The 15,948-nt window shown below is 39.0% G+C and overlaps 1 protein-coding gene across 7 annotated transcripts in view; it reads left to right on the top strand.

The window, feature by feature from the left end:
• ABCA4 (ATP binding cassette subfamily A member 4) overlaps positions 1–15,948 on the top strand; it is a 75,145-nt gene that overhangs the window by 34,818 nt on the left and 24,379 nt on the right. For 5 of the 7 annotated variants that reach the window (XM_071750754.1, XM_071750755.1, XM_071750759.1 and 2 more), the window contains 9 exons: positions 1,529–1,750; positions 3,829–4,033; positions 6,607–6,705; positions 9,055–9,279; positions 11,860–12,037; positions 13,334–13,465; positions 14,196–14,335; positions 14,692–14,829; positions 15,126–15,313. In XM_071750754.1, the coding sequence (XP_071606855.1) occupies positions 1,529–1,750; positions 3,829–4,033; positions 6,607–6,705; positions 9,055–9,279; positions 11,860–12,037; positions 13,334–13,465; positions 14,196–14,335; positions 14,692–14,829; positions 15,126–15,313 (1,527 nt within the window). The remainder of the gene's footprint in view (positions 1–1,528; positions 1,751–3,828; positions 4,034–6,606; positions 6,706–9,054; positions 9,280–11,859; positions 12,038–13,333; positions 13,466–14,195; positions 14,336–14,691; positions 14,830–15,125; positions 15,314–15,948) is intronic. The other 2 variants (XM_071750757.1, XM_071750758.1) reach the window with 2 other exon arrangements.

The raw sequence follows: 15,948 nt of genomic DNA, 5'->3' as shown, positions 1-15,948 counted from the left end.
GCTGCTATATATAGTTATATTAATCTTCAGCATTTTCTTAAGAAAGAATGTCCTTTTATGTTTCCTGATGTAGAGAACTGGTATTGGTATAAATGCAAAGTTAATGTTCAATCTGCTCTATCTTATCAGCCTGCCTTGATGAGTTGTTATCGTTCCTTGTGGTTCCATTAAAGCCTGAGTAGATAGAGACAGCTTATTTTATTTGCTACACTGATTTAATTAAAAATCAGGAGATAGCTAATACCAGAGGGGATTGTGCTAATATCTATAATTCACTTCCTTTCCTGGATTTCACTATGCCACCTTTGGAAATACATTCTTATATGAGACTGCATCACTGTTTTAAAGAAATCAGTCTCAGAGACCCAGTGGGATGTTGCAACAATGCTGAGACCCATTTTGTGTTATAGACCTATTTGAGCCTTATACAAGGCTCTAAACAAAGTTGAGCCTAATAAATAGGTCTCAGCTTTGTTTTTATTTTGAAGAGTAAATAGAATCAGCAGTTCAAGCTATAAAGAGGCAGCTTTTAATCTTCAGACGAGAAAAGGAAGAAAGGTCAAAGTTCACCCAGTGAATTAGTACACAAGGATGTCTCAGAATCTGCCCTTGGGTTCCTCAGTTGTAGTACCCATCTGGAGTTTGAATATCATTTAGGTGCAGAAGTTTTATAATTTTCCTGTTTACTTGGGAGGGGGGCATTTTCTCACCTTTCCTTACATTAACCTTCCTGCATATTGAGCAAATGGACTGAGGAAAAGATAAGATCAATGAAAATTTATTATGATAGTTCAAATAGTTTTATTTAAAATGAGTGAGTTTCCAAGCAGGCACATCTTGCTTGAAATCATTTGCTTATTAAGACAGAAACAGAATATCCACTTTCAGTCCCTCATTGCAGCTTACTGCTTCCTCACTAGGGAAGGAGGAGGAGCAGGCACTGACCTCTTCTCTCTGGTGACCAATGATAGGAACCAAGGGAATGGTAGGAAGATGAGCTGGGGGGGATTTAGGTTATATATTAGGAAATTGTTTTTCACCCAGAGGGTGGTTGAGCAGTGGAACAGGCTGCTCAGGGAAGCAGTTATGGCACCCAGCCTGCCTGAGTTCAAGAAGCATTTGGATGATGCTCTCAGGCACATGGTGTTATTCTTGGGGTGCCCTACACAGGGACAGGAGTTGGACTTGATCCTGACGGGTCCCGTCCAACTCAGCAGACTCTATTAGTCTATGATTGTTTTAATCAGTTATAAACTTAAGTCAGTCATCAAATATTAATATGAACTCCACAGCCTATTGTACTAACCTGAGTGACAATTAAGGAGCAGGGCTAAAATTAGATGAAGGATTTGTTATTGTAATGACCTCAGGTGTTGAAACATTACTGTCTGGGAGAGAAGTCATATCTAATATGGAAGACTGGCGTATTACTTGTTACAGGTTACATGTCAATGGCAATTCTGACCTTTTCTGCTAGTTCAGAAAGTGGCAATACTTCTAAATTTTTTCACTTTTCTTTTGCTTACAGTATGGACAAGTACTACATTATAGCAGCCCACTTCTCCTCTTTCTGTTCCTACTGACGTTCACCACAGCTACCATAATGCAGTGTTTCTTGTTCAGCACCTTCTTCTCCAAAGCAAATCTGGCAGCTGCCTGCAGTGGAGTCATCTACTTCACCTTGTACCTGCCCCACATTGTCTTCTTTGTCTGGCAAGACCACATGACTGTTAATATGAAGACCATAGCAGTAAGCCTTTCATTGATTATAAAATATTTCTGAATTAAAATTTTTGCTGCCCATCTCACAGTGCATACCTGAGTGAAAAACATTCCATACCTCTTCCCCTCTGCTTTTGTGGTTCAGAGAGGGAGACCTCTGGATATCTTTCAATTAATTGGGATTGCAAGTAAGTCTTTAGCAGGTCCAGTGACCAAGGGACATTTTAATTGGTTATAGAAAATACAAAAAATACTTATTTTTCATTTTGAATGCCAGGAAATTAGCATAGCATTCAAAAATTTTAAACACTTTCTTATAAGTCAAAGCAGGATTAAACTGACTTGTTTCATAAATAGAGCAGCAATTCACAAAATATGAATATGTATCTTTCTCACATGCAATTACTTAGTTACCTCAGTGATATCTAAAGATGGCAAGACTTCAGGTTCACATTTCTTCTTTACCTGAACATAAAGTTAGGATTTAAACCCAAGTTCCAAAGCCCTGAGAAATATCTTCTTTCTAAGAAGTTACAAACATTCTCCAGTAGTGCTTCCTTATTGGTTCACTTCTATTATAGGTAGGATACTTAGAAATCCAGTGGAGCAGGAAACTTTTCATGTTTTGATTTTTTTTTTTAATGGATCTATGGACTTATAAAATTATTCAGACTTACTGTCTGTTGCCCTATGGAAAAGGAAGGGGAGCAGGTGTTTGAATACAGTCTCCTCATCTTTGATGAGCATTCTAACATCCTAGGTAAAAAAGCAGTGCTGTCTTCTCCTCTTTCACTAGGAAATCTAATGAAAAAGAAAAAACCAAAATACTTTAAAAGATATTACTTAGTGTAAATATGACTAAGTTCTCTTAACTGATATACACATTCCATCTGAATAATACAAGTTCTAGTTCTACCAAATAAGGCAGCAAAGAAGAAAAACTAAAAAAATGTAAGGACAAGTAATTAGGCAATTAATGTATTGCTGAAAACGAAACATTTTTAAATTGGCATGATATGATAATATCTCTTTTGAGAGTTGTTGCTGGGATCTCTCTTGACTCCTCATTTTCCTAAGGGCTGGAATTGCTGACTGAGGTACATATCCTGTGAAACAGCACTATGTCCCTTCTTGGTCTCTTCTTGGAATGCAACATTGAAGAGGATAATTGGTTACTATACAATTTATTAGTTTGTTGTGTAAGAACCAGGCAGCAGACACTCACTACAGAATGACATTGAGATACCAGAGAGTGCCCAAAGAAGGGCAACAAAGCTGATGACAGGTTTGGAGCATAAATCTCACAAGAAGCAGCTGAGGGAGCTGGGGTCATTTAGCCTAGAACTGAGGAGGCTGAGGGGAGACCTAATCCCAGCTCTACAACTACCTTAAAATAGGTTGTAAAGAGGTGGGTATCAGTCTGTTCAGTGAAGATACAAGTGATAGGACAAGAGGCAGTGGGCTTAAGTTGCACCAGGGAAGGTTTAGATTGGATATTAGGAAGAATTTATTCACTGTAAGGGTTGTCAGACATTGGAACAGGCTGCCCTGGATTTGCCATCGCTGGAAGTATCTAAGAGTCATACAGACATAGTGCTTAGGGATATGGCTTAGTTAAGGTCTTGTCAGTGTTAGGTTATGGTTGGTTATATGGACTCAATGGTCTTGGAGGTCTCTTCCAACCAAGGTGTTTCTGTGATATACCAGAAGAGGGGATGTTTGTGGTTTTCCTTATCCCAAGCATCTGGTGTCCTTTGTCTTGTTACTCATAGTGGCCCTGCCCAATAACACTCAGTAAATATTATGTTTCTCCAAGATAGGCATAAGTGTGCACTGCAAACTTTTAAATACATCTCTAATAGCTTAAAAACTGAGACATAAATGGAAAAAAAAACAAGCTGTGAAGGTTGCCTAGAGGCTAATGATAATACAGCCAAGGGTGGCTTACAATTGCCACCATTCAGAGGAATTTAAACCACATTTCCCTGATCATTTGTTAGGTGTTACCAAGTTTTGAAGTTTAGTCCATAAAGGTTGTTTTGTTTTGTGGTTGCTTTACAAAATGTCACTCTGTCTGAGCTGAATGTCATTTTTCCTTTATTCCAGAGTTTGCTTTCTCAAGTAGCATTTGGGTTTGGCACAGAATACTTGTCACGCTATGAAGAACAAGGTCTTGGCCTACAGTGGGGTAACATCAGAACCAGTCCCTTGGAAGGAGACGAATACAGTTTTCTTTTTTCCATTAAAATGATGCTTTTTGATGCTTTTCTCTATGGAATACTTTCTTGGTATCTTGATAATGTTTTTCCAGGTATGTCAATTTCTTATTCAAACAAAGTAGTGGTAGATGTTGTAAACTCTGTTAGTCTAATCTCTCTCTGAGTATTTCTCTGTCAGAAAAAAGGTATTTAACATTGTAGGCCATGAGTCTTACCCAGCATAGCATCACTGGTATATTTTAAGGGCTTCTATTTTCCTCTCTTTCCTTTCTTCTATTTTAGTCATGAAGAGACTGGAAAAGGAGGAAAGAGTAAGAAGAAGGATGCAGCATCTGATCCTGTTTTAAAATTTAATTAGAAAATAAACCTACAAAAATATCACCTGTTAAAAGTCAATTGATGTACATGTTTTTCTTTTGAGAAGTTTCAACCATTTCTAGTGAGAATTTCTCAATTTTTTAAAACGTAGAATATAGCTCACATATATGCTGCAGCCACATTAGGCCAATGGTTTCTTAAAGGATGGTATTATTTCCTGAGATGTATACTTCTGTGAAAGTTCCTGTGTGGATTTATTTTATTTGTAAATGGGAGTCCTGGTTCTTGTGATAGTTCTCAAAAGGATTATCTCTGTTATTGATTACAAAGTTTGGGGAGTTTCTTTGTGAGAAAATGCTTTGTCCTAGAAGCTTAAATGGTTATCTTGATTCTTATTGAATATTGGTTCAATATAATAAATGCAGACTCCTATGCTGTACAAGCAAGTGATTTTCCTTGCATTAATTTATTACTCCGACATATGAACTGCAGTTCCAGAATGTGTTTCTTGTCAGTTGGCAAACTTTTTTCTTTTTTTCGCTTAAGCGGTCACTCAGAATTTGAGATCTTGCAGATTTTCTAGCTATGAAGGAAAATTAATGATGGATAGGGTAAACTTATTATAGTTAATCCAAATCATAAAAAGGTAAGAATTTGTTAAATGGTTTCAGATATATCTGAGGGTATTTTGTTTCAAAATTAAAATATCATCTTAAGCCTGCTTAGTTTTAAGTCCCTGCCAAAATGAGTTATGCTACACCAAATTAATGCCTTTTCAGTTTTTAAGAAGTATGTCCTCACAAAGACACTTAATGCAATTTTAGCACATTTATTTTCAAACCTGATTTGCAGTAACTTTCCTGAAAATTCCTCTTTGGAGAATCTTGAGTTGCAACTCTGTTTATTTTTTAAAAGAATGGACAATGTACTATTTTCGTGAGCACAGCAAGAACTAAACAACAGGATTCTCTTTGCTCGTAGATCCAATTTGTTGGGGGGTTTTTTTGTTTGTTTTCGGTGTTTTCATTTTCAGCCAGCACTTTACTAAAAAGTAACACTTCTCAGGGCTTCTATTCATTAACTTCAGTTCCTCCCAATATTTGCTCTGTGTCTCCTTAGCTTTCTGCTCCTCCATCTCTGTGGAATTTCTCATAGCATTTCTCTGTCATGTACATGCAAACCTACCAAGCCAATGCTGTGGTCTCTGAGATTGTTGATGTGAGTTTCTGGGATAAACCTTTGAACCACGTAGTTCAGCTCCTTCTTAAGCTGTCTCTGCAGGCAGCTTAACATTGGTCCTTTGGCTATTTGAGCATTCTGCTCTGTAATGGAGTCCACTTGGGTTTTGCATTCATCCTGAATGAGAACCAGTTGTTTTAGCCACCACCTTCAAAGAGGTATAATCCACCCCATAACAAGTGCAAGGCAAATTGCTTATGGATACAGAGAGAGTTTCTGTGCATTAAGGGGGGTCTAAGTGGTTGCTTGACATATAGGGTGATTTTGGTAAGTCAGAAAAAAGCAGTTGCATTCAGAAGCAGTATATTTTCAATACAGAAAAACTGACAAGCTTCCAGTAAGCATTACAAATTCCCTGTGCTTATTTTGAATAAGTAGCACAAGGCCAATAACATCACTAGGATGCCAATTTTAAACACAGCTCAAATCCCTACTTTCTGTAAATCAGTGTGATTCAGGAAAGCAGTGTTGACTTGCACTTGCTTAGGTCTGGGCTGACAAGAACTGATAATATTATTGTACTTTCTCTTTTCAAAAATTAACGAATTTGTGACAAAAAAAAAAAGCCCGTTTCTGTTTAAGAAAAGGATTACTCTGTTGTCACTTTTCTGCAATGCTGTGTGCTGAATTCAGCCAGAGTCTCTTTTGTCATTACCAGTGGTAAATTCAGGCCCAGGGTAATAAGTGCAAATATAATAAACTTTTCACTCATGTCAACCCTCAAGTGTTAAGTGTGCCTTAATAAAAAAAATCCCTGAGTGAGGCTGAGATCCCATCTTAAGCAATCAGGATGCTCCTTGGCAGCTGCTGCCTGGTTGGTGAGGTTTCAAATTGTCTCCATGCAGGGAATAGCTTCATTCTGTAATTAAACCACCTTCTACTGAAGAAAAGGCAAGCTCATTCAGTTTGCATATTTTCTGAATATCTTACTCCTGCCCAAAAGAAATATAAAATCTGTTCTTTCAGGTACTTGGTGGATGGTTTGGCCCTTGGATACACCATGCTAAGACTGCAAGTGTTTATAATTATAGTCCATACTTTGTATAGATAAATTGTTGCCCACTGAAGAATGTGTTGATGAAGTGCATTTTACTTGCTTCTGTTTTAGGGGCCTATGGGCTACCACAGCCTTGGTATTTCCCTGTGCAGGAATCTTACTGGCTTGGCACTAGAAACCTAAAAGCTGAGAAAACAGCAACTGATGCTGGTGAGTTATTTTAAAACTTTAGTATTTAGAAACAACTTCAAGATCACTGATCTATTTAGAGGTGACTGTGTAACGTTTCCATTACCTGAGCTACTGCAAAGATTAGAGACAGCCATGCACTGGGAATCTCAGCAGGTGCATTTGAACTGGCAGCAGCCTGCTGTTATTCTAGTTATTAGAGGTGAGTTGCTATTCCATCTGAGAGCTCTAAAGCATGGGTCAACAAGAAACATTAAAACATTACCCCCCACTCTCTAACGGTACCTTTCCAAGGAGTTCTTAGTGCCCAACACAGTTTTGTGAGAGGAGTGAAAATGAAATACCATGTTGATCTTATTTGCGCCAAGGCCCCCGCCGTCTTTCTAAACCTGATTCTCATCTACCTGGCTGGACACTAATTTCAGGCTGTTTGCTTTGGGTTTGTAAGAAACATCAAATCAGTGCCACACATGGACGAAGTTAAATGAGTGCAAAAGTCTAGTTTTGCAGTTCGTTTTTTTTCTGAGCACTGGTACTGGAGTAGTTAAGAATGTGTGGGTGATGGAATTCAGGTAGGAATTAATGCAGAATTATTAATGTCTGAAATAGAAGCTTGCTGAAGGTAGTGTTTTGAAATATGGCTTAGGTTTACAAGGTAACAGTGAAACAACCAAAAAGACAGATGAAGAAATCATTTCTTCAGTCTTCTCATTACCATCCTTGTCCTTCATCAAGTCAGCCTGCTGACAAGGCAGTCTCATCTCGGGGTGTTACCTATAAACCAGAAGGAAGTTAATCCTTTCAGTGAACATGCTGATAACACATTCAAAGCTCACATTTTTCTCAGGAAATAGTAGGTTATAATATTGGTCTTTTTAAGAGGTTTTTCCTTCTGGTTCATTCTGAGGAAATAAACAGGCTTTTTGTTGGACTTGCTGTGGGCATATTCCAGATGGTAGATGCTTAACTAGATGTTATGGAGTCTGTTACTCATTTCAGCTTTGCAAATGCAGATTAGAATTTAAGAGTATAGGAAGGAGGAGGAAAGAGCCAAAGGAGGGTTGTGGAACATGTTTACAGATTAATGGAAAATTTCTGAAGACCCAGATAACATAACCCAGAACACTGAAACAGTTTGCTCAGGCTGTGAAATACCCAGTTTTAGAGAGAGTCACTGTGATCTGAATTGGCAATATTTTTAAAGAATTGAACTGGAGATCTTTGGAAGTCCCATCTTATCTAAATTATTCCATAACTATCTCAGCTAACACAACTGTGCTGATACTTACTTAATTTTCTCTTGCAAGAGCAGTGCCTTGGATCTTCTCAAGCAGGGACAGTTGAAATAGATGATTCCTTTGTAGGAACCACATGATTCTATTTGAACTAAGACTCTTCAGTGCCTCAGCTTACATGAACAGTTGTAGAGCTTTTCTCAACTCATATCTTTCCCTCAACAGCAATACTGTACATTTTCTTAACTGGCTAAGAAAATGTCAGATAATGTAAATGTATTGATGGGAAAAAAACTAAACTAAACTGGCAAATTAACTTGCTGCTTTAATTTTACTTATAACAGTGCACTTTTGTACCCTCAGTTTGCCATCTTAAAAGGTGAACTTGCTCATGTTGCTATTTGTGTACCAGGTATTTTACAGAGTTTTTTTGGGCTAAAATTTCTTATAACAGAAAGTTATGGTGAAATTTCACAACAAAATTACATCCTAGGCCATCTGATAAATTACAGCTGTCCTTGTTGCACTCTAGGGTGCCAGCTTGAATTTGTGTCTTGCAAACGGTTTCTTCAGAGGCTCAATTTTCTTTCACCACTGCTCTTCCTGCTTCAAGTCTGTCTCCATTAGTGATTTTATGTGACTCTTTTCCTTTGTGGCAGCAACATCTAGGATCTTGTACAGAAGTCAACACCAACTCATTCTCTCCACCTTGGAGCTAGCTTCCTAAGCTAAGTGGCAGGTTTTGAATTTGCTTTTCATTCAGGCTTCTCATTTTGTTTTTCTTCCTCTCACTTCCTGTAAGTTTTGGAAATATTTCTATGGCCTTTCTCTTCATGTGGTAAAGAGTTTGGTCTAGAGCTGCGTGGACAAAATATAAAGCACATACCTAACATTAGTCAGGATCTCTTCTCTGAGTCTGTAATTGCCAGAATGTCAGTTGTCTGAAGTATCTGTTCCTGACAGTGTGAAGCAGACTTTAAGCTACATGTCTTTGAGTGCTGTGTTCCTAACCCAAGTAAAGCTCTGATGATTGCAGAGTTCAAGGCTTAGGATAACCTCCTTTTCCTCAAAGCACTGCTAGAGATAAGAGGAAATAAAATTTTTGTTAATTGAATGTTCCTTTTGTTTTATAAAGAAAGAAGTCCAGAGGCAGAAGGCTGTGCGGATCAGAAAACCATAGAAGGGGAAAAAAATGGAAGCAGAACAAAGACATCCAAAGAACATGAAAAGCCAGAAGGAAAGAGTGACAACCAGGGGGAGAAGGATGGTAAAAACAAACAATGTAAACACAAAAGAGAAAAAGAACCTGGCGAGCAGGGGAAGCCTAAGACAGATGTCCAGGACAAAGACAAAATTAATAGTAAGGAGAGAGAGCAACTTGAGTACTTCTGAGATACTGTACTCACATTATTTTGTAACACAATAGGTGTAGGAGTGGCTGGAGTCAAACTACAAAAGCCCAATATGCTACAGAGGACAGTGTGCCACTGCCAGAGCTGAGCTCAGGAGAGGCACTGACTCTACCCTCTTAATGGTTCCTCTATATTTAAAGCCCCTTAGAATATATCAGCCACCATGCACAAGAGAGCTGCCTTCCAGAAGAGCTCTATAATTTGTTTTTTATCATGCAAATTCAGGCTGCTTGAATGGCAAGTTAGTGTTCATGCTGAAGGAATCCGCAGAGACACATACATTGACTTCTTAGAATTAAAATGAGCCATGACTTCAACAAAAATACTGAAGCTGAGAGCTCTCCCCTCCTAGCCCTACTCTTGTTTTTTGCCTATCTTTTGTGTGTCTTGGTAGGAAAAGGATGGTTTCAAAGGAATTTATCTGCAGTGCTCTTTATGTCTGTCTGCAGCTTTTTCTGATGCTGACATTAGCCACCACCTCAGAATTCCTAAATGACCTGCTTTGTTTTCAGGTCCCTGTGTCATCTTTTGTGGGGAGCTAGAGGAGTTTTCTCTGTGTGATTCTCAGCGTAATGCATGTGGATTCTGTAACAAACTGCTACAGGCAGTTCTGAGCCCACTCTGGCTCTCTTGAAAAGCTAGAGATAAAAGTGGGGTCATCAGAACTTCTCACGTAGGCACTGAAAGCATGCATTCAGTGTGAATGGAAACAGGACAGGACTTCAAAGGAAAAAAGACAGGCAGGGTGCAAAGGTTATTTCAGTCAATCTTCTAGTAATTCCTTATCTTTGTGGTGCTGTACTCATCAGCTCCCAGGTTCCAGCTGCTCCATGGCTACAGAGGAAGGGCTTTGCTTGTCACTGCAAAAAAAAGCCTGCCTTTCATTCCAGTCAGCCATACAGGAACTGGGAGACATGTGGAGGAGCCAAGAGCTGACCTGCTCCTGATTCAAGGACAAAGTTTCCAAAATGGCTTCATGTAAGAGATAGTGCTTCATGTAAGATTAAGGAGATGGCAAGTGGAGAGTAGTTCCAATGGCTTAACTCCAGTGCAATCCAATACTAGCACTGGTTAGCAGAGCAGGGAAGACGTTTTACAAATCTGTCCTGATTGCTTGATACATCCTAAGCAGAGCTTTCATCGAAGACCCATCCAAATCCTCCACAAATGCTGCCACCTTTGAAGAAAAATCTAAGTGGCCCAAAATTGCACTGTGGGAATAGGATTAGAATGGAGAAGTATGAATCACAACTAAAGGCAATTCAACCCTTCAACTGTGTCCTTCAGGTGATGCAAAGCATATACTGGGGGAGATCATCAGAGAATTAGCATCAGAACTTGTCAGTAAGTCTTGTAGGCAAATATGAATTGAGTTCATGCTGCGTATAAATCAACGTAAAACCAAGTACGGTACCTCGATTGCCAATAACTATCCAGACAGATTCCAGGTGAACTTTCATAAATACAGGGATGTTTTTATTTGGCCCAGTAAAGTAAAAGGAAATGAAATCCCTTCACAAAGGAAAATCTTTGTCAAAACATAATTTTATTTAAAATAAGGCCTCCCATTCTAGATTAATTATATCAGCTGCTCTGTAGGATACACAGCTCTCATATACAATGTATTTGGGACATTTTTCTGATATTGTTTATAATGACAGTCAGACAAGCCTCTGATGGAGGTGGGGATGGTTTCACGCAGATGGCACTGGCTGCTCTCCACACAGTTCTGCTGGGTAATGAGCAACTTAAATAAACTACAATTGCAAACAAGACTCCCTACAAAGCCTTAAGCATTCTGTGTAAATAAAAGTGGACAGTGTCTTCAGTTTAAATTTCTCTAGTCCCATAATTGACATTGCCCAAGGGCTTAATTTACATCAAAGGAAGTTTATTTTGTCTAGAAGCTGATGCAATAAAAGAGCCTGATGGTGCTATTTACAGTAATGCATTTTTAATCCTGGGAGAAAGCCATCCCATGTAGTGCTCACCTTAGGTATTGCCTAAGTCTGAAGCTGGCCTCAGCAAGGGGTTAGATTTCACCTATCAGGATTGAAGGCAAATGTTGGGTTGTTTTTTTTTTAATGGTAAAAGAATGCACAGCTGGGCAGATGATTTGAATTGCAGATTTCACCCTGGCTAGAAAGGCAGCCTGCTGCTTCTTTAATGTAATCTTTCAGCCTATGTAAGTATCTACAGGCAACTGTCCCAAATAATCTTCCTGTTAAACAATGAAAATAGAATGTTCAGCCTCACCTGATCCAATGAGTTACTTCTCCACAGACTGTTAGAATCTGGGGCTCTGCTTCTCCTGTCATTGAAACATGGGTGACTCTAAATGAGTTGCACTGCAGTTAGAAATCTTGCCTCAGTTTGAAAATGGTGTGAGTGGAGAACCTGGCCCTGGCACATGATGCTGTATTTTACTCGGTACGTGCTGCTGCTTTTGCACTTAGTTGTGTGTCATCAAAATAACTGGGATTAAAATGTGTGCTTTTATTTTTTTTAACTTTTTATTGACTTTCAAGTAAATACGTTCTTTGAGCCTGAGCCAACAGGACTGATTCCAGGAGTATGCATTCAGAACCTGGTGAAGATTTTTGCAAGCAGGCCCAAGCCAGCAGTAGATGGGATGAATATTACATTTTATGAGGGCCAGATCACAGCCTTCCTTGGTCACAATGGAGCAGGAAAGACAACCACCATGTAAGTCTCTAGACTTTAGAAGTAGCAAATCCAAGGCAGTGCTCCATTGCTCTGTCCCAAGGAGCAGTCTTGTCTTTTCAATCTTCTCTTGTCTCTCTGCCACCCCTGTGGCAAGCCTGACACAAAACATCAAGTTTTTTTCCATACAGGGAAATTCTTCCCCTAGGCAAAGATAAGATATCCTGGATTAGCTGAAACCCTGGGATGGAGACGATGCATGACACAAACAAGTGAAAGTCTAGAGATAAAGCAGCAATCCCTTCCCACAGAATTCATTTTCCATGACCAAAAATCCCAATAGGTGAAGAGGGAGATGGATCTTCTGGCTGAAAGAGAAGAAGATTTGAAGATTTGAAAGCCGCCACCATCACGTGGTCTTGACTCAGTCACATTTTTGGTCTTTGTGCCATGAAGTAGAAAACATAAACCTTCCTTAGATTAAATGGTTAGATATGTACAAAATTCATGTCCAGATTAAAACGTTCCTCTAGTCCTAGAACCCTAGATCCTCAGGAAGCTGGATGTTAGGACTGGTTAATTTTCTTTATGTGGAACTTCATTTGGCAAAGAAGGATTTACTGGTGAACAAAACAATTCATGAGTCTGTGACAAGTTCATCAAATATTGGAAGAACCTGTGTTTCATTCTATTTTTTTCCCAGTAGAATACTTTAGGGTTTTTTAATTAAAGATGTTTTTCAAATGCACTTCAAATTGCCTTTTAATTTTTTTAATTGTTCTGCAAGAAATACGTTCAACCCAAATTTAAAAGCATTCTCATATACTGAAATGTTTTATATTGTTTTTTTCTAGTCTCTTGATAAAAACTTCCATTATTTTGAAATTTTCAGAACTAAAAAATCCTTTATTCATCCAAAATTAGTAGCAGGTTCCACCCATTTGCAACATAACATTTGGCTTTGTTCCATTTTACAAGAAATAAAATTGTAGGGCATAAGTCAGAACCGTTTGTCTCTATCTTGGTCTCAGTGAGCTTCATTTTACTCCCAGTTGTACACAGGAGTGATTTAAAATGCTGATATACTCCGAAACAGAGTCACTGGCTAAAACTGCAGGCCAGAACCATACAGACAAGTGTATAAAGAATTATGTGAGTAGATGTACAAGATTCTCACTGTAGCAGGGCAGGAGTACTTATAGGAATGGCTCTTTACTTGAGTTGACACATTAAAGGCCCATAATAAGTCATCATGGGCCATCTAGTGGACTCATGCGATGCATTTTCCTAATTTAGCACAAAACAGAGAGTGGGTATTTCCTCATTTTATTTCCCCAGGTCGATACTGACAGGCCTCTTCCCACCCACCTCTGGAACTGTGCTGATTGGAGGCCTGGATATTCAGACTCACATGGACTCCATTCGGCACAGGTTAGGGATGTGCCCTCAGCACAACATCTTATTCACTCAGTAAGTATCATACTCACCTAAGGGTCTCACTCTGCATTCTTGACACATCCCAAAAGCCTGTCTTATTTTTCTTACTGTGCTGGCAGTAGATATATCTCAAAGGCACTTCTCCAGCTCCTAATGCATGCACACAGTAGGTGTTGTCATTCTCCAGTAGAAAGCTCCTGCATCACTGCATCATTTAGCTGGGAGGAAAGCAGCTTCCAAGGAAAATGACAATACCCATGGTGTTGGTGTTCTCTCTTGCAGTGCGAGTTAGCAGGAGTTCAGCCTAGGGACTTATGCATTATAATTTAGGCCTCCCAAGCAAAAAAAATAAAAATAAAAATCTCAGCTGACAGTGCAGTAGCAGGATATTTTTACACCCATTTTGCCCTACTGTATGGCCATGTACTGCCTTCTCAGGTGATTTCCAGCTTCACTGCTGTCGTTTTCTGTTTATCTCAACTCTTTTCCTTGGTGCAACTACTCACAGTAGATGCCATTCTATTCCCATAAATGGGTAGCTCAGTGCCTGTTATACTTGTTCCTTTACTAGTAGCTTCTGCTTTGAAAAGGCAAAGAAAGAATATTTGATATCTGAGTGAAATGTCTTGATCCCAAAGATGTCACCTAGATGTAAGATAAAGCAGCCTTTCTTCCTTCACCTAGAGTGAATTTATTGTTACTTGGGGAAAAAATCTGCTTATCCATATACATTGCCTTGGTGCCTTTCTATCTGTTTTCACAGCCTTACTGTAGCAGAGCACATCTTGTTTTACTCTCAACTGAAAGGGAGATCCAGGGATGAAGCTGAGCAAGAGTTGGAAACCATGATAGAAGACATGGGCCTCACCCATAAAAGGAATGAAGAGGCTCAGAATTTGTCAGGTGCCCATGAAATTGTTCCAAGGTTTTTTTTTCCTGCTACCTTTTCTTTGTCATTGAAAATTACTGTTTGAATTATGTGTGAGGCCATATTCTGACACATGACTGTGCACTGTCAAGGTCTTTACTTTCAAAGTGTAAGTGGGACTATACAAATCGTAAAGCTGGCACAACCTGTCCCTAAAGCTTCTATTTTTTTTATAAATATACAAGAAATTCAAATAAACTTAAAGCTGTTATTTTTAAATGAGTATATAAAAAGTAATCAGCCAGTATAAGAAAAAACCCCCAGTATTATTTACATCCCTGCCTCTTATGTAACTCATGTCAGGTTTCTGGATGTGTCTGTCTTCTGATAGGTGGAATGCAAAGGAAACTCTCTGTTGCCATTGCTTTTGTGGGTGAAGCAAAAGTGGTAGTCTTGGATGAGCCCACTTCTGGAGTTGATCCATATTCCAGGAGATCTATCTGGGATCTTCTGCTGAAGTATCGCTCAGGTAACAGGTTTGAGAGTGAGAGTGGAAATTGTTTGGGGGTTATTTTGTTGTTGTTGTTGTTTAGTTTGGGTTTTTTAACCTGCATAGATGAAGCTTGTTGCCTATTGTGTAAACTATTGTTAGTGGGATATGACTACAAGCAAGCAAGTGTCTTTGAACAAATAGCTATGGATGTGGCAAACCTGGGACCTGGCTCTGGTGCAGAGAAAACCCTGCATTAATTGCCAAAAAAACTAAACACAGTTTTGAGTTTCAGACAGATCCATGCCTTGAGTATTTTTCCATGTTCCCTTTAGGCAGAACCATCATCCTCTCAACTCATCACATGGATGAGGCAGACATCCTTGGAGACAGAGTAGCCATCATATCCCAGGGGAAACTCTTCTGCTCAGGCTCTCCTGTATTCCTGAAGAACTGCTTTGGGTCTGGCTTCTATCTCACTCTTGTTCGCAAGATGAAAAACATCAGAACTGGAAGAGCTGCAGTAAGTATGTAGCTCTGTTGCCACACATGTAATCAGTTGAGTCCTATTTGTTGCTTTGTTGGCTTAAAAATGAAGAGTGCAATGAGAAAATTTGATGATACCTCACAAAATTATGTGGATACTTGAGTATTTGTAAAAATTTTCTCTGATTTCAGTCAGACAGGTGAAAATAATAGGTGGCTGTGAACATCTTAGTGGGCTATAGCTTACTCTATAGCATGTGTATAGCCAGCATACTGCAAAAGCATCAGAAAGACCTGTATATGGACAAAAGGCAATTTGACTGGTAAAAGTTTAGATATGTACTTAACCCATGAGTCTCAGACACAGAAAGAGCCTGCAGTTATCTGTAGCTAAACCAGCCTTGCACAGCTTGAGAAGAAGGGATCTGGGTTCTTTCTGCTGCTTCCAGTCTTAGCAGGAGCATGATCTGTATACTTGTAGCCACTGCTGATCACATTTCCCCAGGTATTTTTCATGAAATTTAGATCTGATATGCTTCATGCAGGTGGGTTTATGCTTTCTGCATTGCTTAATCTTGTCCTCGGATGACTTTCAGTATGATGTGTCCAAGATTCTCCAAATATGACATTTTTTTCCTGAATCAAGCTGGATTCAAAGGTTACAACTCTTAT

Source organism: Heliangelus exortis, chromosome 8, assembly GCF_036169615.1.
Source record: "Heliangelus exortis chromosome 8, bHelExo1.hap1, whole genome shotgun sequence".
NCBI lineage: Eukaryota > Metazoa > Chordata > Aves > Apodiformes > Trochilidae > Heliangelus > Heliangelus exortis.
Note: the sequence above shows the minus strand (reverse complement) of the source record. Positions and strands in the feature narration are given on the sequence as shown.